This window comes from Vitis vinifera, chromosome 13 (genome assembly GCF_030704535.1).
Source record: "Vitis vinifera cultivar Pinot Noir 40024 chromosome 13, ASM3070453v1".
In the NCBI taxonomy this organism is placed as follows: Eukaryota; Viridiplantae; Streptophyta; class Magnoliopsida; order Vitales; family Vitaceae; genus Vitis; species Vitis vinifera.
In genome coordinates this window covers 5326074-5351360 of record NC_081817.1, presented here as the reverse complement: position 1 = coordinate 5351360, position 25287 = coordinate 5326074, and the positions used below count along the sequence as shown (strand labels likewise).

The following is a 25287-nucleotide window of genomic DNA, read 5'->3' as shown; positions in this document are numbered from 1 at the left end:
TACCATGCTAAATGTCCAGAAACCAGATAGGAAAAAGAAAAGTAAAAGAGGGTTACTGCTGTAGTAGTAAAGTTTGGACCTATGAGGCGCCGTCCGTAATGTGTGCGTGATATTATTATTATTATTTTGGAGAGAGGCCTGCAGAGCTTAGAGCTTTTGTGCTAGGACGCGCCTGTACACCCTTTCATCTCTCTAATATAACAAATCCCAGTAAGTATAGCTAACACAATAACCAACGTAAATGCTTATTAGTATTTTCACAGTAACTGACAATAAATAATTTAATAGTTGAAGCATCCATACCCAATAATATTAGATTTGTGTCTCTGTAGATGTTCGTTCTTTCAATCGAGTAGGGATGGGTTGAATGTGATATCAATACACTGCATTATGTTACGTAAGTCAAAACTTTGACCTCATTCAGGCTGGCTCCCTCAAGCCGAGGTTGAATTCAAGGCTGATTGAAGAAGACGTAGGCGTCCGTTTTGTTGATCCGCACTCAAAACTGAGTTCAACATACTCGGCACGCGCAGCTACTGGGTTCAGGTATGGGCACTGGTGTCAGAAATGAGTCTGAAACCATCTCCGCTGCCAAGGTCGACCTCTCCAGCCTCAGCCTCAGCCTCGGTCAGTTCCTCTTCCTCGCCTCTAGTTCTTAGGACAGGTGGGAGAGGGGCAGTGATTTTAATCACCTGCATTTGCAATTGCAAAAGAGATCGATGAAAACTTTTAATGTTTGTCCCATTAATGTATTGGGCAGATAAAATAGAAGAGTTAAAAAGAAGAATGTTAATCGCACGCTATTGCCTCTTTTGAGTGTTTTCCCATTTCATCCTCTCTATCCATGCAAACTGAACAAATTAGGTTTTGGTATCCCATGGAAATTAAATTAGTCCAATCCTGTTTCACACAATCGATGAACATGCAATGCTTTTTCTAGCACCAAATTATCCTCTCAATACTTTCCTCATTTGTGGTCGGGTGGGAAAGAACCAATTGATGTGCATGCAAATGGTATCCACAATCTCCAGGAACAGGTTTCACTGGCCGTTGATACCCTCTGTACAAGTGCAAAACAAATTGCAGTCAAAACTCAGAAACAAACCCCACTGTAAAACAGCTAATTTGCAGAATAAAATATCTGAACACACGATGCCATCATCCATGTTATATTGAATATCTTTTAATCATTACCATAACTCAGGACACCTAGATATCTAGATTTAGAAAAGGATCCTAAAGAAGTCTGATTTTGGTATGAGCTTGTCATGTCCGAGTTCAAACCTTTAGCTAAGTGACCCAAAAGTTTGCATCTGAGTTTGCATAGACTAAATGTAAGATAATAGAAAAATGCATATTTCAGTTCCATCTTCAACAATGTGAGTTTTGGAGATAAGAAACAAAATGTTCAAGGCATGACAAAATAATACACAGAATGTCAGATTTGATGCATCTTATGGTGAAAAGGCCAGTTACAGCTGGGCAACTGCAGTCTCATAACATGTTAATTGTGGAACATACTTCTTTAGTCGCATACATGGATTCCCTCACTTAAGAAAGCCTGACTTATACATATCTACATATGCAGAATGCATATAATTGTGTATGTATTGTATGTGCATGGTTTTCTGGTGAATAATAATGAAGCAAAGTTTAGCATATGCCAAAAATATTCCACCAGTGGACTAATTATTAATCAAATAATGAAAAGGGAAAACACAAGGAGATATGTAGCAATATTTATATGGACATTTCTGTACCCGTCTAGTGCATAACTTTCATTGGTAAATTCAGCATCACAGCACTTTGGTTGACCACCAGGAACATAAAGAGGATCACCTAACAGATGGCAAACAAAAGCATCATACTCTAGGAACTTATTCAAGTGAATAACTGAAACAAAAAAATTACAATTCAGAAGATGCCAAATTAACCAATTGATTAGAGAAACAACAATGAGATGTAAATATCCAGAGAACTTCCACAAGTGACCCATGAACACTTCTTGCATATAGTTTATTCACCAAGCAAGAAATATATAATTGCCCAAGGTTTCTTAAAGATACTCAAGAAGGATGATTACAAGTAAAGAAACTAAAAGGGCAAGAGAAGGCTTTTTCAAGACTATATATATAGAAGTTCTCTTTTAAGCTAGGTCAAGGTGCAATTAGAGTGGGTAAGAAAACCTTAAAATTTGACCATTAAAAACTCACCATTTTTTTACAAAAAAACAAGAATAAACTTTTTTAAAGACTTCCTAACAGAACCTATTTTTGCATTATTGAAGTATTTCTATGAAAAATGAGTTTGATCCATACAAGGTTAAAAACTTATGTTTTGACACATTTTCATAATTTAAAAGGGGTCTTCCAATATTAAGTTCTCAAATTGAACCAATTCAAACCATGATTTTATTTTATTTTTTACCAGCTCAAAAGGACTACTAGGCAATTGACCAGGTGGTCAACACCTATGGACTGGTTGCTCGAATGGCTAGATTTTGGCAGCATCTAGTGGATAACTTACCGGCTAAGCAAGTGGTTGATCCAACAATCGACCAATCAGTCAACCGGATGAGAATTCTGAGTCTTGGTCATCTATGACTGCAATTAATAATGGCTACTTAGGTTATCAACTGCCATCGGGAAATTGTGCCTAACAGCTATACTTTGCAAGAAATCTTATTTAAAAGGCTGTTGGATTTTATTTATGAAAAAACTAACACTTGCAAATCATTATTGATATTCATCTTTGAGTTTTTAAGATCATTTGATGCAATAATATCTACATTTACAGAAAAGGATACTCAATGTTACCTTATGCCAAAGAGTATTACTTTCCCTAGAAAACCTCCAAAGCCATTCCCCTCAGAGGACTCTATCCCTCAAAGAAATCTTCCAAACAAGACAGTATTCTTAGAATCAAAACACTACTGTAAATAGAATAGTCTTCCTTATTTATGTAATTTTTCATCAATCAATGAATAATTCAGATTCAGATATCTATCCATAAAACAAACACAAGTTGTCAAAAAAAAATTTTAAATGAAAAAAATGTAAGAATGTATGTAGCGTCTTGTAGCATCTTGTTTCCCCATCAGAATATATTGGTTGACAAAAAGCAAACCATTCAGTAGAAAGACATTCTCTCTTCACCAGCATCATCAAGGCATTAACAAGTTGATGTCCATTTTTTGTTCCTTTAATTTGAATAAAATCTTGTTTGATTCTTCATTTTTTTTTTCTTTTAAAAAGCATATTCTAAACCCTTTCTCCACAAAAGAACAATTTTTTTCCCTTCAGCAAGCGTTACTTGACAGAAAGAGAGGTTCCAAATTCATCCAAAACTGAGGTACCATTAAGAATCAAAACTTTGAAATTTACCTAACAGTGGGTGCCCTATGAAAGAAAGATGAATGCGAATTTGATGTGGCCGTCCTGACTGAATCTCAACCTGTTAAACATATCAAGAGAGAATGAAACAATAATGGGAGATATGATAAGAACAGCATATCATTCTTGCTTACACCAATTGCTACATCTCTTTATTTTCCTTCTAAATGTTTTTGCATAGAAAACCTTGAATATGGAAGTCATCTGCCTTTTCCTGATTTCCAATTGAAATTTGGGATGAGATTTTTAAATTTTAACCAAAATTTCTGGCTAAATCTGATATTACAATTTTGATATTCAGGTACTATCATTACAATTTTGATATTGTTAATTCAATAATTGTAAAGTTCGGATGAAACTCAATGTTAATATGGAGAGTCTAGAATATTCTAGGTCTAAAATTTGAGTTGAAACTCAAATTTTGTTTAAGGCTGAAAGCTATTCAGGTTTCTTCCTTCTTTCAATTAAAATTGGGAATAGTAGTTCATTAAAATAACACTCAAATCCAAATTTGCTTGCCTACCAACAAATGGAGCAGCTATAAGATTGTTTCCTTTATAGAAGAAATACAACAATAGTGTATCTAACTCACAGTGATCATTTAGTTCCTGAGAATTATTGAACAGTGGTCAGTTAGTTGCTTGGTCTCTAGCATTATGCTGGCATAGTAAGAATAGAGAGAAGTTTATAGTGCACTCATTTGGACAAAGTGGGACTCATTAACATATGCAAGTTAAACGAATTATCAAAAGATAATGTGTCCATACACACTATTGTATAGGCCAGGAGGCAATTCGGTCTTATCTTCGGTGCCTGCACACCCCCTCTCCTCTAAACTCCTAGAGATGACTCTATTTTACTTCATTTTTTATAGGTAGATAATGATTGTATTATCAACAAAAGAAAGTGCATGTAAGCATACATGACGTATACAAAGAAGCCAAAAGGCCAAAAAACAGTAGGAAGACACAAAAAAAAGGCAACTGTTACCTACCTAAGACTAACCAATTCACAAAGTCCAACATAGACAAGAATCCCCATCAGACACTCTTAACTCATTCCAAAAAGAAATACAAGAAAGAATGTCTAATTGCTTGGTCTATTTCTTTTTTGCAATTTTCAAAAGCACTCTTGTTCCTCTCCCATCAAATTATTCAAAACAAACACAATAGAGCAGTCTTCCAAACCTTTTTTCCTCTTTTGTCCTACAAAGGACCTGTGCCAACTCAAAAGAGCACCCCTAATTGAAGAGTGCCTCACCCATTGCACACCAAAAAGAGCATAAATTAGTTGCCACAAATAGTCTACTTTCAAGCAATAAAGGAGAATATGGTTAACCATTTCTTCTTCTTCTTTGCACATATAACATTTGTTTGGGATCTTCCAACCATTTTGAGCTGATCTGGAATTAGAATCTTGCCGCAAGTAACTTCCCAAGCAAAGAAGCTATCCCTTGATGGCACCCAAGAGTTCCGATGCCAAATGGAAACACCTCTGCCTTCCCATATGATAAAGAGGAATAGAGGATTTAACTAAAAAGATGCCATTCTTTGTAAACAACCTCACCAAATTATCTTTGATGTTCATACAAATGGAATGCTCATGCAACCTCCCAAAGAAAACTTCAGCATCCTCTAATTCCCAATCATGCAACTATCTTATAAACCTAGGGCTCCAACTACCCTTGTCCCATACATCAAATACCCATGCGCTTTTTGTAGGGCTATAGAGTAGAGCTCTAGGAAAGTCTTCCTCAAAGGAGTGTCCCCACACCATCTATCCTTCTAGAACTTTGCCCTGCTCCCAAAACCCACCTTATACTTGTTCTACCTTTGAAGACCGCCCAACCACCCTTGATTTCTTTCTACACATCCACTCCATAACCCTGCCTCACTTCTCTATAATCACCTGTTTCCAAAGAGGATCCCTTTTGCTTGCAAATCTCTAACACCATTTTCTGAGAAGGGTGATTTTAAACACGTCCAACTTTTCTCTGCAGACTGCACCCGCCTCATATAAAACAAAAAACAAAGAGCATTGGGTGTGGAGAGAAAAGGCAGGCATTTAACATTTTCCTTTACAAATAATTCAAATTTTACACTCATCCAGTAAAAAGAAAAACCACTACCATCAAATTCTTTGAGAAAAATTGTAATTGCCATCCAAATAACTGAAAGAATGGACAAGGACAATGTGCAACAAGAAGCATGATACAATCATGTGCATTATAGAGGGATAGTTGCAATAACAACACTACTCTTTATGAATTAGAGACACACATTTATGGTTCATGACCTTCTAAATGGTGCTATTCTAGCTCCTGTTCAAATCTCCATTATGAGTATTAATTTTCAATGTTTTGAATTCAGTGAAGAGTCAAATTACACTAATGATAGGAATATTATAGATGTACTACCATTACCTAAGAGAGTTGTGAGGTTGCTGTTAGAGATGTTAGATTTTAAATTGAACAATAGAGTAAAAATAAAAAATAATTGGGAAAACAATACTGTCAGCTTCTTTAAATTTTGCTATTTTCAGAACATGTAGAATTTGCAATTGTTTTGGAAAATGGAAAGAATTAGAAAAGATGGGTAAATAATGTCATTACTTCTCATTGAAATAAAGAAGTTTCATTATTCACATAGGGTTAACAAACTTCACCATTTCTTATATTCAACTGAGAAGTTGGAGTGCACAAAAGACTCCAAAACAATCATACAAGAAAAAGACGACAAATATGACGCAACATGCTTCATATCCCCACCTCCAAGCATTAAGTCTCCACCAAAGAGTCAAGGGTATTAAAATATTGACCATTTCTTATATTCATATTGAATGTAATATGAAGCCACTCTTGGTCTCAAAATAAGGGAAGTAGATTTCAATGAGAGAAGCCATGAGAAGCTTCAATTGTAACACAGTCAGTCATTAACTATGTAGTTATCTCAAGCTAAGTGATTAAATCTCGAGTTCCATATGGTTTCCATCATGGGCCCTAGCAAGGAAAGTTATGAATAATACCACTGCACATGTTACTACCTAATTTCCATTTACATTATCTCCAACCACTTGAAGTGAAAGACTCTTAAGTAGCAAGGTAGTCTTCAAATAAACTGATGGCAGAATACAATTCTACCATCAAAAACTCTGCCAAGAAAAACTGCACAGAGACACCATATATGTTCTATACTACCTGATTTCCAATTTGTTATCATTTCTTTCCATTGATCCCTCTCCAAAATTTACATTTATAATCACCATTGGGAACAACCAAACTTGAAATGACAAGAGTCCACCAATAAACTGGAATGACAGAATAGGATTGCATCGTTGCTATTTTATGATAACTTCTACCAACATTTTAACCAATGATTATTCACACTTAGACCACTGGAAGCAACTATTAAAAGTAGTAAGGGAATATGATCTGTGCTACCAACCTACCATCGCCTTTGTGGTTATAAGAGTTCCCTTTTTTAATACTCAAAATGTAAACAGGGGGATACCTCATGCATACATACATTTATAACAAGAAAATCCATTTTTCTAGCATAATGTTGGATAATGAAATTATCAATTATATTATCATTCAAGAGCCAGGGAAAGAAAACCAGATGACAAACAATATACAATTCAAAACCAGAGTACCTGGACAATCATGTGGTCTCCTTGAACATCTCTCTCAAGAATGGAAACTTTACTCAAAGCTGGTTTCCCTAGTCAGAACATCGAAAGTGCGACAAAAGAAAACATAACAGGAACAGTAAGATAATGGAAAATCAAACAGTATTATGCAAGCAAATGATTCTATGAAAGTGGTACCTAGTAATGGACATTGTAAACATGCCAAAAAAACTACAATCATGTATTTCAAGCTATGATAGAGCATCTAAATAAAACTAGCAAATTGATTAAACAAGATATATAATTGAAGAAACCTGAGGGAGAAGCAACATACAGCCCTTTGGCAACCCCAGGATATTGCACCATTCCGATTGGCTGCTCGATAACAATCTGTGATGCAAAAGTATGCTTTTACATAAAACCATACCAGCATTGTCTAATAGAATAAAGATTTTGAAGAATTTCTCAAATGAGAAATTATAAGAGAAAGAGAATGGACCCCAAGAGAACCATCCCATTAATCAGAAACTGGATAAGCCACATTACAAATGCTTTATTGTAGAGAATGTTGGGCAATCAAGAACCACTATTCATAAAACAAGCACAAAGAAAATGAGGGTGTTGAGATGATAAGTGGCAAAACAAAGAAAAGGATTGAATAAGAAACCAACATGTGAAACCAAGGTTTGGTTAATTTCAGTTTTGATGATAACAAAACAAGGTTTAGAACTATTGATTATAATTCAAGTGTGATTAGGCAAGACGATTTCCAAAGTGGCAATCACAAAGACAAATCAAGCCAAAGAGAAATCATGAAGAAGAAGAAGACCTCAAAAAGAAGTGTTTTTCAATACCCAAACTTCATAAGATCTCTTTGTAAGGTTGTTGATGCACTAGGATTTTCATGCATTACATTCTTTATTTATACATCAAAATCATCCAAGAGTGTTTTCATTTTAAATCCTTTAAAATTGGATACTTTCATGTTTTTAACTAAAACCTTGTGTCAAATGTTTTCCAAACTTGTTTAAAAGGTTTTAAGTTGAAAAAGTTGGTTGTTGAGCCAAAAACAACTCAACTGGTTGAACCGGATGAAGAACCGGTCGAGGGATGCAAAAAACCTTCTCTCTTCCACAACGGTTGTTCAACCAGTCGAGGTTCGATCAAGGCGCAGTTTATGTCCAATGGTCACCTGTCAAACATTAAATACTAACGGCTAGTCAATCGATTGACCCCCAGCTTGGCCGGTCGAACCTCCAAAGGCTAGTTTGACTTTTTTCCTCTATGAAAAAGTTTCAATCTTCATTATTTCATGAGCTCAACCTTCCTAAACCTTTCTTGAATATATTGGAGCCTTGAGAGAGTATTTTTTAGTGCACCATTATTCTAAAACTTGCATATCATTAGTGCATCATTCAATCATAGTTTTCTTGTATCATTTGAGTCTTAAAGTTTTGTACTAGGATTTTGTGAAATCCTTTATTCATTTGTAAATCTTTGAGAGGAAGAATCTAAGTGTGAGATATCACTTGAGGGGATATTCAAGAGTGAGGTATCTCTTGAGGTTTGTAAAGGGTGCTTAGAGCCAAAAGTCCAAGAGGGTGGATTGGAACCATAATCCAATTGTATTGCTTGAAGGCTTGATTTGGAAGCCTTAAATTAGTGGAACCTCTAGTTTGGGATGGAAGCTAGAGGAGAGTGGATGTAGGCCGGGTTGCGCCAAACCACTATAAAAATATTGTGTTTGCATTCTCTCTTCCCTACTCTTTTACTTTATATATAATTGTTTTTATATTGTTTTATTATATATTTGCATATAATTGTCTCTTGCATTCATACAATTTAAATTTACAAAAATAGACTATCACCTCACCCCCCTGTCTAGGGTAATTACCTTAGATTGGATTAACCTAATTTTTCTGACACAATACATTTTTGAGAAGCTAGAAGCATCATAAACTAATGACAACATAGAAATGGCATTGGCTAAGATAGTTTAATCATGCACAGTGAAGTCCCAATTACAACAAGAAGAAATGAATTGGAACAAATCAAATCCGCTACATGGAAAAGAGCAAGTTAAAAAGAACTTGGGCCAAGTCTTTCAAATATGACGTGATGGTTCTCGTCTGAAATGGTCCTAGTTAGAGCAAATAGTGGAAAAGGTTTTATGTAGCCTCAAGCGGTTTCATATGCATGCACATATTCTTATTAAACAACTAACATCATTCATGTCTGCTAAATATGAACATATACTCCAACTAACAAAAAGGACTTCTTACTTTTGATGTATCAACACCCAATTTTTCTTTCTTCTTTTCCTTGTAAAAGTGGCCCTGAATATGAGTGTAATGGAAAAAGTAGTAGTAGAAAAATAAATCTCTAAGAAAGGGGATTAATTGCACTGCCTATAAAATCCTTATTGAGAGAGAAACAAGAAAAGAGCAGGGAGAAGAGAGAAAGGAGGAGAATCTCCCTACCCTAAAATTCTCATAGGAAAAAAGGATATACAAGGATCAGACACTATGCACATGCCAACATCACTCAGTTACATACAGTAAAAAGACTGACCAAGTCATTCCAGTCAAGCACTTCGCATGTTTAGAGTAATTGCATTAGGTGTTTTCCCTGATGATAAACAATACCTAACAATCACCAAAGCCATCTTGCACAATTTCCAGTTGTGCCTAGGAACTAGTAATCAAAATTGATAATATTTTATATCAATGAGGTGTCAGTTCAACTCTTATTTCAATACTTTAAATTTTTTTTCTTTCTTTTTTTCTTATCAAAAATACTTTAATAAGTTTGATTACCACGATACTTGAAGAAGTCAAATAAACCCCTAAAGACAAAGAACAATAGCTTTTGTTGTGAGACGATAACAAAGTTTGCTATTGTGTAAAACCTTGTTTCTATCACAAGCTACAATCTTCTCCAATTTGGAGTGTTTTATATCTTTCCTTCACTAGGTAGTTTTAAATTGATATATTAGCTTTTGGGGAGGGTAATAAAAACTTCTAGTGACACCACATGTTTGAGTCCACTTAGTTAGCTTTAGAAATTCCAAGCATTACTGAGCAAGTTCAATCTCTGGAACGTTATAGCTAGGATGAGCAACCCAAAAAATAAGAACTATATATTCTATATTAGTTAACCTTGAACTGCCTCTTTAAATGAAATGTTCTGCTAACTTTTACTAATGATATTTTGTTGCTTTGAATCTTCACTGTTATTCAAAGTCAATAATATTACATTACACTACTGTTTTCATATATTCAATCCCAAAAAAAATTAACAAAAAGACAAAGAAGAAGAAGAAGAAGAAGAAGAAATTTAAATCCAACCCTCAGCCTGTTCCAGCCAACCCCCATGAAAGAAAGAAAAGGAAAACAAACTCTCAGGGAGTTTGATGATACTAGAATAGAACCCATAATCACATTAGGTTTGTGTAACCAAATTGTTTATAGGTTAATACTACATAAAGATTCTGGATACTGCAGATAATTTCCTCATCATTTTGCAAACTCCTATATTATTCTTTAAATTTGTGGAAACATGATGTATGCTTCCTCCATGTGTCATATATGTGTTTGTATTAATATTGACTGATTTTATCCTCCTCAAATTCCTTTTCCATGTTAGTGAAACTGCCATGAGATTCATACTCATCACTGGCACAGGTGTTCAAGTTCATGTTTATCCAATCCTGTTGATAATCAATAGCCACTGAAATTCTTTGGCCATATTTTGTTTTGTTTTCTGGAAACAGTTTTGAGGAATATGTTTTGAGAACAAGAGCACAAAATATTTTGGCAGAACAAAAAATATTCTTCAAATCCAAAACAATGTTTGGTAAGGTTAACTGGAACAATTTTTAGAAAACATAAAACAGCCAAATTTTTGGTAAGGTTAACTGGACCAATTTTCAGAAAACAGAAAACAGCCAAATTTGTTTGGTTGTAACAATTTAAAACAATAAAAAATAGAGTAACCATTTATCTGGTTGCAGAAACTTGTATGAAAATGATTGGAATATGCAACAAAACATATGAATTTATTTTCAGCCTCAATTGTTATAGCAAATTTTCTTTTAAACCAAAGAGTCAGAGGATATTTTCCCACTCTGTTTACCTTAACACTTTTTTTAATATGGGGATTATTTTCTTCTTCTTCTTTTTTTAAACATTTTTCTTCACTTTATATATATATATATATATATATATATATATATATATATATATATATATATATGTATGTATGCATGTATGTATGTATGTATGTACATATGTATATTTATCTATCAGACAAGCACGAAGTCACCATATATATTTTTTCAAAGCAATGTTGTGTTAGGGTGCTACCTCATCCTTGTCAAGTATGCCATTTACTAGTGCCCGATATATCTTTGATATTTTCCTCATTGTCCTCGACTTCATATCAGCATCTCTGTACATGTGGAGATGGTAAGCTTTTCTAATTGAAGCATATTCTGATGGAAGAGCAGCATTTGATGAAGAAAGACTTCATGAATAATACTAAATAGACAACACATGAACAAATGAGAGTACCTTGTTCTAATTGTATTTTTATTTATTTACCAGATAGGTTCCAATTGTTCCAGTTGTTATAGAATCAGAAAAATGTAAACTACATCAGGATTTAACTTGAAATACTTTCAAACTTCTGTACACTTTGAATATTTGGAGCTTTCAAGGCACATTTAGTGAACAATAATATAAGTTGAGAATAGGTATCCTGTTACTAAGAATGAGATGTCCAGTAACCAAGTTGCTATTTTGAGGCCCATTTAGTGAACAATAATATAAGTTGAGAATAGGTATCCTGTTACTAGGAATGAGATGTCCAGTAATCAAGTTGCTATTTTGAGGCCCATTCCAGCATTTGAATATGTCAGGAACCAAGAAAATGGGTATTGGAAACTTGTGACAAGCTTGCTATCCCTTTTTTTTAAAGATAAAATCTCAGGAACACATTCATCATTCTTAATCATCATAAATGGGACAAAAGCATCATTTCATTTTTCATAAAGATGGGAACGTGATACCCATTCTTAACCCTAGTTCCCACAAACCAAACATTCCTGCCAAGTTTATTTTATGATACTAAAATTGCTTTAACAAGTTCAAAAACTAAAGTTACAAATGATATATTAGAAAACATTCTTAGAGCTACAAGTTTCATCTTTTTTTGCTGAATACAACAGAATTATAAAGTAAACTTCAATTGCACACTTTTACAAAATAAGCCTTTCAATGATTAAGGATTTAAAAAGTTTTTACATCTTCCTACTTTCAGAGAATTCATGTTTAATCTCAAAAGCCATAGTTAGAGCTTCATTGAACTGCAAATAGTTTTTTGCATGGATTTCTCAATGACCCAACAAAAGGAGTTAAACCAGATGAGCTTCTTAATTCCTAAACACTACCACAACTCAAGGTCCATGAGGCTCTTTTGGGAAAATGGTCTTGGAGATTTGTGAGTGAAAGGAATCCTCTATGGAAAGCGATAATTATAGGCAAGTATGGGCAAGAAGAAGGCGGGAGGTGCACTAAAGAAGTGAGCGAGGGGAATGGAGAGCGGGTATGGAAGGCAATTAGAGGTGGTTGGCCAACTTTCAAGGATAAAATAGGTTTTAAGGTTAGTTTTGGAAAGGCAAATGGTGTGGGAGACACACCTTTGAGGGAATCATTTTTGGACCTCTATCCTATAGCCCCTTCAAAAAATGCTTAGGTGGTTGATGTTTGGGACAATTGTAATTGGGGCCCTAGGTTTATTAGGTAGTTGCATGATTGGGAATTAGAGGATGTAGAAGTCTTTTTCTGGGAAGCTGTATGACCACTCCATTAGTTTGGGCATTGAAGATATTATGGTATGGTTGGCTACAAAGAACAGTAATTTTTTTGGGAGGTAGAAGTCTTTTTTGAATTTGTATGACCACTTTGGGCATTGAAGATATTATGGTGTGGTTGGCTACAAAGAACGATAACTTTTCACTTAAGTCTTTCTATCCCCCTTTGGCAAATAGGAGAGTGGAGTCGCTCCCTTATGACACAGTATGAAATTCCTAGGTGCCAATGAGAGTAAGTTTTTTTACTTAAGAAGCAACTTAGGCTAGGATTTTGACTCCAGATCAACTCAGTCAGAGGGGTTGGAGGATTCCTAATAGATGCTACATGTGCAAAGTAAAGAAAGAAACTGGTGAACATATTCTCCTTCATTATTTGAAAGCACACATTTTGTGGCAGATGATTTTTGTTCTTTTTAGCGTACAGTGGGTGATGCACTCTTCAATTAGGGGGGTTCTTTTGAGCTGGTGTGGAACTGTTGTAGGAAAATAAAGAAAAAAGGCTTGGAAGGTTGTCATTGTACTTGTTTTGGACCATTTTGAGGGAGAGAAATAAGAGAGCCTTTGACAATTGCGAAAGTTTAAACTAAATAATAAAAAATTCTTTCCTGTGTTTTTTTTTTTTTTGGGATTGGGTTAGAATGTACATTTGGGATGGTTCTTTGTCGCTATTAGACTCTGTGGACTAGTTAGGCTCTTTGTAGGGTGTGGTTGCTAATTTTTGTGTCATCATGCCTTTTTTGTATACGTCACATTTACCTTCTTTTTTTTCCCTTTAATACAATCTTCAATTAACTACATCAAAAAGAAGGTCCATATTTCTTCAGCTCTGAAGAAACAAGCAACTATTAATTGATTTCAACTTTCACCTCAAATATGATTAATGAGAAAACCATTATTCAAGCAAGAAAACAGAGGATGAAATCATGAACAATTATATCACCTAACCTGTTGCCCCCTACAACTGATGTTCCATCTGCAAAATATGCTGCAAGGCGAGTTTTGGCAAGCTTTGTCTTTGCACAGAGTAATATTCCTATAACACAATAAAAAACCAGTGAGATTGGAACCTCTAGAACATTAAGGAAGAACAATCAAAATCTGTTCAATAACTTTATAATAATCCACACAGAAATTGGAAAAGAGATTGAAATAAACAAGGTAGCAGAAAAAGGAGCCTTTTTTAGATCCAGCAAAGAAACTAGAAACTCCCACTATTGAAAGTGCTATACACAACAACTCCACATCAGCAACAAGAAGTCTGTTGCTATTCTAGAGATTGTCTTGAGCTAAACTACGAATTTTTAGCAACTGATGAAAAAACATGTTTTCTATGTCCCAATATCCTTATTTTCTTTTTTATTCTACAGTTCCATCCAAATGCATATCAGCTACCATTTCTAATGGGTAAAAAAGGCTCCAAGCCTTGAGCTTTCCCTTGTATTGCAAGGTCAACTAATACACTATTCTAAAATAACTGAATCAGGGTTTCTTTTTATAGGTAACATAAAATATTAGAAAGACAGAAAATAAGTGCAAGGAAAGATTAGACATCCTTCAAAAAGGCAAAAAGACCAAGAGCCCAAAAGTATATAAATCAAAAGAACTGCCCTACACAAAAGCACTACTCCTAACCAAAAGTCTTGAGGAGGGATAGTCTGCGACAAACTCAACAAACATAGATTCCTAACTTGGCAAGACTGACAACTCCCTGATTAGCATACCTAAGCCTCCAAGTTAGAGGGAAAACCATATTGTTAGAAAAATCAGGGATTTATTCTATTCATAAAACATGCACCGAAGACCTCTACATCCTGCAGCCCCCCAAGAATTGCCTCCAAAGAGTCCTCCTTGTACATTAGGTAACACCAATCAAAGAGGCCTCTTTCAAATGCTTAAGTAAAGCTAATAACTCCGCTTCAATAGCAAAACCATTATTGCCAGTTGAAAAAATGTCTCAATCAGTTCATTTCTATGATCTCTGCCAATGCTTCCAATGCTCAAATGATCAGATATCCCATTGAACATCCATCAAAATTGAGTTTGAGGCAAACCATTGGAAAGGGGAACCCTGACACCTAGCATCCACTCTTCTCTTCTTGGTGGACAAAAACAGCCTCTCAATCCATAGCATCCCAGTAAATTAGTGATAAACACTGAAAGAGTTATAAAAAAACCTGAACTTGTCTCATGACTCATCAGTTGGTCTCCTATTTCCTTCCAAGGTCATGGTATTTCTTTCCAACCAAGTTGCTCAAGAAGTGGTGGCTTAAATAGCAAGATTCCAGAACATTCTACTTCTTGTGCTCTTGTCAAAACCCTATAAGGACATATCCACCCTCTTTATCTACTGAAGCCATCCAATGGTTCCTTGACAAAGAGAAGTCCATGCTAAAGCTTATAAAAGATAAAACACCAAAGAAAAAGAGAGTTTTGCAGTGTCTACACTCACCATACAAATAATATATCTACCAGAACTGATGGCTTCATAAGGTATCAGTTTCTAAAGTTGAACCTCTAACCATACAAAAGCATTGACTTGGGGGACAGAGAATCATGGGGTGTTTCAGATTCCATTGGATAGGGAAGAAGTGATCAAGCTCTCACTCTTAAAAAGGGATTAAGAAAAATAACTAGAGTAGAAAGAGCTTGTCATTTTTAAGGACCGAGTGAACAATATCTCTTGTCAGGAAAGATAAACATTCTCCAAGGTAGGAAGAAGAGAAGGAAGGCCACAAAAATCAAAGTTCTTGAGGTTTCTAAAAAATTCAAAGTTACATGAAGGAGACTCTTCTAATAAGGGCAAAGAACACGTAGGAGTGTCATTTCCCCTTAGGAGAAGATAGAATTTTGGGGCAAGGAAAGAAAAGGTTGATCCTCCCACCGCAGATATTTCACAAAATTTGATCGCAGGCACACACATCAAACGATGAATCAGACATGATGAGATAAATAACAATAACCTAGAGAGGTGGCTTCCAAGAATGACTGCAAAGTCCTTATCACAGACTTGGCACTCCATCCGCCATTTTACAACCCACACTTGTTCGCAATGACAGGATGCCAAAGAGAGGTTTGTCTCCTGGTAAATTCTAATCACAGGTTTGTTTCAATTATTTCACACAACTCAAAACACTAACCTGATGTGCCCCTTCCAAGGCGATGAACAGGAACAGAATGTGATTCTTGGCATGCTGGCAAAGAGTTTTGCTTGTTGGCCCGCCATTGGAGCTGTGTCAAAACAGTCCGTTGCTGGAAAAGTCCACCAGGTAGAACTTGTAGACCAGAAGGCTTATTTAGAGCAATCTGAATGCATAAACCACAACTTCACATTACCCAACATCTAACAACAAAATTGATGAAAACAGTTAGTGGATAAATTTGACACAGAGATATTCTGATGCTTTGTTTGGTGAGTAAGAAAAGCCCAATAAATGACATTATCATGAGGAAATAAAAGCCTCCACAAGACCAAGGTCCTGTATGGCATACTGTTTGTGAGGTTTTAAAGAGCCTTTTAGCAGTACAACCTCTTTTATCCTACGTTTGGTTGCACCTCAGAAGTCCTTGATATGAAGCATCAGGACTAAAAAGCTCTGTTAGTAAAAGCTACACGATTCTGAAAGCTAGTATTTACTCAAAAAAAAAAATTCATATGGACATCTATAAATTTATTCATTTATAAAATGACAAAATCATCCATTTATTTTTTTTTATCACAAATACCATTAAAGGCCCTTCTAAAATGTAATAACCAAACACTAACAAATTTTAGTAAGCTCTTTTATGTTCAGAACATTTTAAAAAATAATTTATTAGAAGCTACAACAGCATGAAATGAGCTTGATTCCCAAAAAACTATTTTGCTCATCCAACTTTACCTACTGATTTTATAGAGACCAAAATACCATAAGTTTCAAAGTAAATATTTTCTTCCTTACCCTCAATTTCTCAGCAACAAACACGAGTGTGATTCATTGAAGTTTATCATTTTGGCAGACATGACCAGAGCCAACAAGTCATACCCTACTTATTTTGGCATAGACTTCATAGATTGAAGCATGGTCCATAAAAGTTTAAGATTGTTTTATGATCACCTCTTGGTGTGATTTTGTCCTCTGTAAATATATGTCAAATTTCTGGGAGGCCAATTGATGGAAGGAAAGGGGCTTGCCAAAACCTTGGTGGAGATCAATTGAAGATTTGGTGGGGAGGGGAACCTACCCCTTAGTTATACAATTCAGACAATTGCAACCAAGAAGTAGCAACCACATTTCTCTAGACTAGGAGAGGATTCAGAAGAAAAGGGTGGAAGACCCACTATGGTGTAGGGAACCACATTTGTTCTTAGGCATTTGACCATTTAACAGAGTAAAATGTCATTTCCAACCATTTTGAAACACATACCATATGTCAAAAACATAATTCAAATTACCAACTTCAATTTAAACAAAAAACAGTTACATATATTTAATGCAAAAGCCAGGTAATTTTAATAAGTGAAAAGTAGTCATTTTTTACATTACCACATCATCATCTTCATATAAAATCTCTAGCAAGTATGGTGCATCAGGCTCTTGCCAAGGTAGTCGGTGATAGACTAGTTTTGAACCAGCTCTAAAAATTCAATTATATCAATGAACAACACAGTGATTTCTATCTTGTCATTTGTCAAGGAAGTAAGGAACGAAGAATACAATCTAAAAAGCTAATTTCCATCAAAAACCTGAGAATTGTCTTGGGCTCCGTAACAACTGTCCCATCGACTGTTATCTGTAGACAAACAAATAAAATATAATTTCAAAAAAATAAAAAACATACGCACACAACTCTTAGGATCCTAGAACTACTCAATAAAACAATTTATTCAGAAAATCAAACTCGCTTTTCATGGTCTCAGAAGGGAACCTGTCCTTTGTTGATCCGCTGTAGCCATCTGCTCAATAACAATGATCAAAATTACTAGAGAGAGAGAACCCTACATATTGTTTACGGTAACAACCCATGTTTGTTTCTCAAGAAAATTGAAGGAAGTAACAAAATTCTGAATACTGCATCTATGTAACTTTTGGTTACCCAATTCAACCAAGTAATGGACTAAGTGGAGCACAGTTTTTCTGTTTAGGCCGTCAAGTGATGTTTTGATTTTATTTTCCTCCAATTTCTTGGCAACCAAACGGGTGATGAACATAAAGAACACTTCGATGACGGGATTAGAATACAAGTACCCTTGCAAGGGAGCGGAATTCTTGTGCTTGCTGGAGTAGTAGTCGATCAGTGTCAACTCTATTAAACAATGAAAACAAAAAAGTCAATTTCTTGGAATCAAGGTCAATACAAGTTCAGTGTATACATGATTGCAGAGGGAAGAATACCTACCAGAATCGGAGGCTGAGACGACGTCGTTGTAGGTTAAGCCGTCGTTGAAATCCGGCCAAGGGACTCCGAATGTCTTGGACATTCTGTGAATAGGACGAAGAATGGCAGGAGGTATAAGGGTTTCCCCAGAATCAGTCTTGACAATCACTTCAAATCACATATGATTGCAGTCCTTAGCGGCAACTTTTTTGCCCTTTAGACATTCATTACTTGATATTCAATACAATTTAGAGTGCCTTTTGTCGTGGAAAAGTATTCTTTACGACGGTATTTTTGAAAAATCACCTCTCCAAATTTTAAAGATGTTTCTTAAATTTTAATAAACACCTCGTTTTTTTTTTTCAAAAACATTTTTAAGTTAAAAATATTGTATAAAATCACCATCGGATTCTCATAACATATTTGAGAACTGTTTTTTAAAACAATTTTTTATTTTTTATAACAAAAAACATGTTTAAGAACCAAAAAACTGTTTTCGATTCTTAATAATAGAAAATATAATATTTTCAAAAAAACATTTTTTTTAGTTGTTTTTTTATTATTTTATTTGTTTTCTAAGGATTGTTTTTAAAAATATTATACAAACATATAGAATAATTAAAAAATAAAATTATATATATATAAACTATATTTAAAAATATTTTAGGTTTTCAAACGAACTGTTATTCTTTAAAATTTATAAATTAATTTTCAAAAATTATTTCAAAAAACAATTACCAAACAAACCCTTAATTCTTTCACATATCGAAATTAGTCATAAAATGTAAACCCCAAAAATATCATTCAACTTTTTTGCATTCTACTATATTATTAATTAGTAGCTATGTGCTCAAGAGTAATGCTTATGACTAGAAAGTACACAAAATTTTATTTATTTATAGATAAAATTATATTTGAGTTGTGGGATACAACACGAATATGAAAAAAATAAAAAATAACACATTTTTTCCTATATTTGATTAGTTATAGGATAAAATATATTATCACATTACTTATTACATCTCGTGTTTAAACAAATATAAAATAAGATAAGTGATAATGTATATTACAATTCATCTTTTTTATATATTTTTAATATAGGATATGTTAATTATAAATTAAAATATAGAATATATATATATATATATATATATATCAATTTTTTTTTAATCAAATTTTTTATATTTTTTTATGTTACTTATTTCATAAAATAATTTTTTTTTTGGTTATAAAATTGAATTTGTGGTTAAAAAAGACTAAAAACAATATATTATAAAATAATATTAATATAGGCATTATTTAATATAAACATATTTATAAAATTTAAATATTTTAATCACAAATATTGTTGAGAAATTTCGTATTTTTTCAAAATAGAAAATATTGAAATACAATATAATTTTTATTTTAAATATTAAAAAATAACTTATTTCCATTTTATTTATCTTTTATTCATTTTACAAAGTAAATATAAAAATAGGATAACATATTTCATTTGATATACTATCTTATGATATCATTTCCATGCATTTTTTTATCTTATGACGAAAAATGTATGAAACCTAGGTAAAGGTGTTACATTTGAATTTTTAAAATTTGGGTTTTTATTTTGTTATTTTCACTTGAAACTTATTAGTCTATTTTAATTTAAGTTTAAAGTTATTTAATTTAAAATTTTGTCTAATTCATTGAATTAACATAATTATTTTATTAATTTAAACCAATAATTATCCTCATTAATTTTAAATAATATTTAAATTTATTGAATATAGATAAAAAAGAAATTTAAAATGGAGAATATATTAATTATTTTTATTTAATATTAAATATTTAAAATAAGTTATTTTATCATATTACAATATTACATTGATTTACCAAACATCTTTTATTTTTGTCTCTAAAAAATAAATAAAAAATAAAAAAATAAAAACTATTTTAATATGATGACATATAAATATATATATATTTTGGTGCTGTAAACCAAACCATGAAAGGCAGGATTCAGTGGTGGTAGATCATCATTCCCTCATCCTCCATCTAACTAGAATTCTCCTTAAAATGAAGAAGAAAAACAAGAAAATGAAGTAAACCAGTTTTCCCAAGAAAATACATTTTTCAATCAAGCCCTATGGCCTTGTTTCTGTCATGTATTTTGACTTTTAAGGAAAGCAACTTGAGAAAGTCAAAACAAATGGGAAAAAAAATGGTGGTAGCCAGTTGTGTTTATACATCTTTGAAGTTAGAAAAATGGCCTTCTACCTCCAAAAATTATTACATATCCCCCAAATAATAGTTGATACTCATTCAAAATCCAAACATCAATTCAGAGGTAAATAGAAACATTTATCCTCCACAAGAACAAGAACAATTCAAATACCATTACTTCCAGGGACCAATTCTCAGGTCAACAAGGCAATTCATTGATCCTATAAAGAACAATTCAAATATCCATAAGAATAAAAAAACTCAGGAAATAAACAAAGGCATGGCCAACACTCATCCCAAAGCTGTAGTCAAGTTTCATCTCTCAGATGGTTACTGCCATCATTTTAACAGATCTCATTCAAATTCAAAAAACCTTCTAACAAGAATGTCACCTTCCTTGAAATTTTATTCCCTCAATTGATACAACATTCAAGTCTCTCAAGCAAAGACAAAGGAGAAAACAATAAGACCATACACACAATGAAACCGGCATTCAAAAGAATCAGCAGAACACATTAGGTGATGATGGTCCAGCTACCTGAAGTGCAACAGGATCCCACTCCACACTCTTGCCGCAATGTCCACCTTGAACTCCAACTACTTGGATCTGGGTCATCTGACTAGACCCAACAACAGAATTTTCAGCCAGATTCAATCTTCTGGAAGCAACTGTCTTCATCCGGATCCTCTCAGCTCTAGAGCCAATTACCTGTCCCAATATAGAGGCTGCAATGGTAAATGCCATAGCTGTCTTAGGCATCAATACGGACTTCCTAAGCATGGCTATGAAAGGAACAGCTGCGTGGACGGCTGCAAACCAGGAAGGTGAGAATTTTTCTGTGTGTTCCCTCCATATTCCTAAAGGAACATTTGCTGCCATGCCTAAGACACCAATAACAAGCATTTTTGCAGGTAGGGGTTGTGGGCGGAGGTTCTTCACAATAGCAGTCCGTGCTAGTGCTGCTCGGGCAGCAACAATTGCTGGAGGGCACTTGAATTTCATGCCAGGAGGGGGTTGAAGAGCCTTGGCAACAATTGGGATGACATGGCTCACAGCCCGGTATGACTTGGCAATTGGGCAGTTTCCAGTTTCTAACCACTCGTTGCTCATTGCTTCATGTTTTGAATCACCTCTCTGAAAGATTTGAACAATTGATTGTTAATGGAAAAGTAAAATATCCCTTTAAACCATGAAGAGAGTGCCTAAATTTCTTCATAAAATTTTGGCATTCAGTTCAGTCACGAGCAATCTAAAAACACAAGAAGTTTCATGTTTCAGTTCATTTCAACATATGTTCACACAAAAGATTTGTTTATTTGATGAAATCTTGGAATTTTGTTTGCTTCTGAGCATGAATTGACTAGAAATTCATTTAGAAATTATCTACCTGAGAAGAAGGCTCTTTCTTAGATGATTTCGATTCCCTTTTCTGATTCTTCCACTTATTAGAGAACGAATCAAAACTGAAGGGTCCTCCAAGACCAAAGCCTGACAGACTGATTGTGGCTGCCTTTGCAGCTAAAGGATTAAATTGAGGTGGGGCCTGTTCAGGTTCAAAATTCTCAGAACGCAAGAATACTCTTCCAGAAAGTGGAACAACCCCGTCACGGCCATGGAAAACCCTGAATGCCATATCAAAATTGGGACCATCTTCAAAAATTGGACCTTTTGCTCCACGCACCTGTGCAGAAAGAGAGAAATGTCATTAGGTGTTCCGATTAAAATTTTCTGGCAATTCACCAAGTCAGGCATGCCTCTGCAATCATATAAGCATCACAGAAGTCCAAGACAAACCCACACACAGAAGGGCCTAAACTGATAAGTGAGAGGACCTGTAGCTAAATAACTTTTCAAGGTCTGCATAGCCCTAAGTATCAGTGATTGAAAACACCACTTTTGGCCAAAGTGGAACAACAAATGTATGATAAGCTTATAAACCATGAACTCATTGGGATCCAGATGAAATAAAATCTTATGGCAATATTTAGAAGAATAACTTCATGTGCAAAGGGAAGTGAGCAGAAGAAATAACTTACAGGCATTGGGAAAGCCATGGGTGAGGCAAAGGAGAAATTTGTGGGTTCATTGATGTTCCTCAAAAATGGACATCTAAGTATGTCCTGCTGAGAAGGCAGACTGTCAGAAGTCAGGAAGCCTTTATTTAAATCTCTGAAGAAAGTATCCATTTTCAGAATGCAAAACTATCTGCACAATGAAAAAAGAGGAGTAAACAACAATATCGTCACAAAGCAATGAGCAAAAAGAGAACCGCTTAATGTGAACCCAAAATTCGGTATGTTGATGATCAAGCTAAGATAAAATCAAGACAAAGAGGCTTTAACTTAAAAACTATAACATAAAGCATGTACAGAAAGAATCTCCATATGTTAAAAATCCCATCAATTAAATCGCAAGCAAAAAAGTCATCTATCATCATCATTTATAACCAAAAAGCCCACACATCCTAAAAAGAACCAATTTGGAACCTAGATACGAGTGCACACAACTACATAATTCTAAATGTACAAAAAGCCAACCCAAGACATAATAAATGATAAACACCGACCTCCATGGAGTGATACAATGATAGAAGTGTCAAGAAAGAGAAAACAAAGACGGTTACAAACTTAAATTAACATAGAAGTAAACATGGCTTAAAGTCATGAATATCAGAAAAAAAATAGTTTGAACTAGGGTATTGGGAAGGAAAACACTCTGCCGATGTTTAGGTCTAGCTCAAGCTTAGAACATAGCTGGGCTGTAAAGAACATGCAGAACATAGGATGTGAAGCTGGTCAAATCCAGCATGGTTTGTATAAGACCAGAAACTAAAGTCAGCAGCTCGCCTAATGGAGAGTAGCAAACTACAAAATAAGTAACAGTCGCACCATATGGCATACACATGCTCATGGGTAAGTGTGAAAACAACAAGCAAATAACTAGAATCATCATATTAGAATACCAAAGGGAATTATTGACCAAGACCATCAAGAAATTTGGGTGCTTTCTATATGAATTTCTGTTTGCATATCGAGACAAAGTATGACCACACTCATCAATTGAAACCTAAGCTGTAAAAAACTGACTAATAAACCTCTCGGCTCAGTTTGAATCTCGGAGAGAATAAGACACTTTCTTGAGCCACCCTTCCTTTCTCCTCTCCGAAACACACAGAATCATGAAGTCCAGAACTCCATGAATCAGAAATATGCATCACAACCCTCTGGAAACAATTCTTCAGAAAATTTCACAACCCAATCAAACATCCTAAAACATATCAGAATCATTTTGTGACCAATAAATTGCAACATAAAAAATCATCATTTGTTGGTCAAAAAGCAAAAGAAAAAAGAAATTCCAACATCCTGCTTCATGGTTCATCAGATTTTCCAAAAGAAAATAAAAGCAAACAAACGGCAGGTAGCTGGATTAGATAGTTTTTTTTTTTTTTTTTTTTTCCTTTCGTATTCTCACAGGCCCCAAACGGTGGAAATCATGAGATCCAGAATCTCAATCTCCTTTCTTTTTCTAAAAAAAAAAAAACACATCTAAATCACAAAAATGCTCATACAAGAACATCAATATTCCAAACCCCCCAAAATTCCACCCAAAACAAAACTGTTCATAAAAAATCACACCAACACCATCCAAATAAAACCATCAATCCTCAATTCCAAAAACTAACAAATCAAAAAAAGTACCAAATCACAGACAACAAATCAACCCCCCAAAAAAAAGGAACTAAATGGTAGAAGAATTACCTGTAAACGTTAAGGCGCACAAAAAACCCAGAATGAGAAAGGAAGAAAGGAATCAAAAGAGAGAGAGGCTTTTAGAGAGTATTAAAGTTGTGTTGCCCACACGCCTACTTTGACATACAATTGGGTGGAACTGGTATTCCAAGTTTGGTATGTCCGGTCAACTTTTGGCAGCTCTCCTCTCTTTCTCTCTTTCCTTCTTTCTTTGGGCGAGGCCACATCGCAACACGTGAATCATGCACCTAAACGCTGCGTTTCACCCTACCCCTTGGGAAGCCGGACGCGTTGGGGTCGTCTTATATTTTTCCAATATTCCCAAAAGAGATGGTCAATGAAGAAGATTCTCAAGATTTTGGGTGTTTTTTTTTTTTTTGGGGGATTTTTTTGCTGCCAAATATGTGAAAATATCTTTGCATAATTTTTGGTATGAATGAAAAAAGATTGTCAACTTTTAAAGGTGTGATAGAAGGGCGGAAATATGTATGGTGAAAGGAAATATGAAAAAGATAAGTTTGACTTTTTGGCAAAATGGGCATGTGCAGGTGCATGCCATCTAGGCATCTATTACCCACCAACTACTACTACTACTACATTTAAAATGGCTGTGTCAAACATCCACCACCCATATTTTAATATTGAAGCATTTTAGACATGACATTCTTCAATTTAACGACTTTTAAATAAGTGCCATTATTGGATGATTTTCTTCTCTTATGGGGTCCTCATTTAAGGTGAGAGAATGCCTTGGCAAATGTGAAAACGGCACAGCCAAGTGGTCCAAAAATTTCAATTTCATCACAAGGGACAACTCATTTTACTAAACAACATTTCTATTTGTCACCTCAAAAACCCTAAGATATTACCCATGTGCATGAAAAATGCATGTAGAATTGTTAATAATTAGTTTGAAAAATGTTGAGCGAAAAGTTCAGACCGTTAGATATGTATCATAAGATTTAAATCTTTGAACAAGGTTTAATCAAATAAGGCCAAAGTACAATGATGCAAAAACGAGATCTAAAAATATATAGATTGTCTGATTGATGGTGCTTTTTTAATAGGTACCGATATATATTA

General features: G+C 34.4%; 2 protein-coding genes across 5 annotated transcripts; both read right to left on the bottom strand.

The window, feature by feature from the left end:
* Positions 1–215: 215 nt before the first annotated feature.
* On the bottom strand, positions 216–18487 carry LOC100265032 (RNA pseudouridine synthase 5). 3 transcript variants are annotated; one of them, XR_787129.3, is made up of 14 exons: positions 18268–18487; positions 18117–18174; positions 17797–17824; positions 17615–17661; positions 17415–17505; positions 16029–16194; positions 13837–13924; positions 11384–11468; positions 7334–7409; positions 7044–7111; positions 3384–3453; positions 1761–1839; positions 800–1060; positions 216–692 (listed from the first exon to the last, which is right to left on the bottom strand). XR_787129.3 is itself a non-coding variant. In XM_059742090.1 (14 exons), exons 1-14 carry the CDS (start codon positions 18347–18349, stop codon positions 543–545), a joined length of 1182 nt encoding a protein of 393 aa, XP_059598073.1. In that variant the 5' UTR covers positions 18350–18487; the 3' UTR covers positions 216–542. The 3 variants fall into 3 exon arrangements, 2 of the variants coding, with proteins under 2 accessions (XP_059598073.1, XP_059598074.1); XM_059742090.1 differs by having other exon boundaries at positions 216–694; positions 969–1060; XM_059742091.1 differs by lacking the exon at positions 17415–17505 and having other exon boundaries at positions 216–694; positions 969–1060; positions 18268–18325.
* Positions 18488–20629: 2142 nt separating this feature from the next.
* Positions 20630–24603, bottom strand: LOC100259846 (uncharacterized). Of its 2 annotated transcripts, none has more exons than XM_002276716.4 (4): positions 24214–24603; positions 22489–22657; positions 21840–22133; positions 20630–21586 (listed from the first exon to the last, which is right to left on the bottom strand). In XM_002276716.4, the coding sequence occupies exons 2-4, from the start codon at positions 22636–22638 to the stop codon at positions 20954–20956; spliced, it is 1077 nt and encodes a 358-aa protein (XP_002276752.1). In that variant the 5' UTR covers positions 22639–22657; positions 24214–24603; the 3' UTR covers positions 20630–20953. The 2 variants fall into 2 exon arrangements, with proteins under 2 accessions (XP_002276752.1, XP_059598071.1); XM_059742088.1 differs by lacking the exon at positions 24214–24603 and adding an exon at positions 23547–24211.
* Between the last annotated feature and the right edge of the window lie 684 nt (positions 24604–25287).

Bases quoted from the DNA above. Each gene is read 5' to 3' on its own strand.
- LOC100259846 (XM_002276716.4), bottom strand. From the start codon at position 22,638: ATGGATACTTTCTTCAGAGATTTAAATAAAGGCTTCCTGACTTCTGAC. The intron at 22,134-22,488 runs GTAAGTTATTTC...CTTTCTGCACAG, and splicing joins CCATGGCTTTCCCAATGCCT to GTGCGTGGAGCAAAAGGTCC. The intron at 21,587-21,839 runs GTAGATAATTTC...CAAATCTTTCAG, and splicing joins AGAAAGAGCCTTCTTCTCAG to AGAGGTGATTCAAAACATGA.
- LOC100265032 (XM_059742090.1), bottom strand. From the start codon at position 18,349: ATGTCCAAGACATTCGGAGTCCCTTGGCCGGATTTCAACGACGGCTTA. The intron at 17,825-18,116 runs GTACTTGTATTC...GTTATTGAGCAG, and splicing joins AATTCCGCTCCCTTGCAAGG to ATGGCTACAGCGGATCAACA. The intron at 17,662-17,796 runs GTTCCCTTCTGA...GTTTGTCTACAG, and splicing joins AGCGGATCAACAAAGGACAG to ATAACAGTCGATGGGACAGT.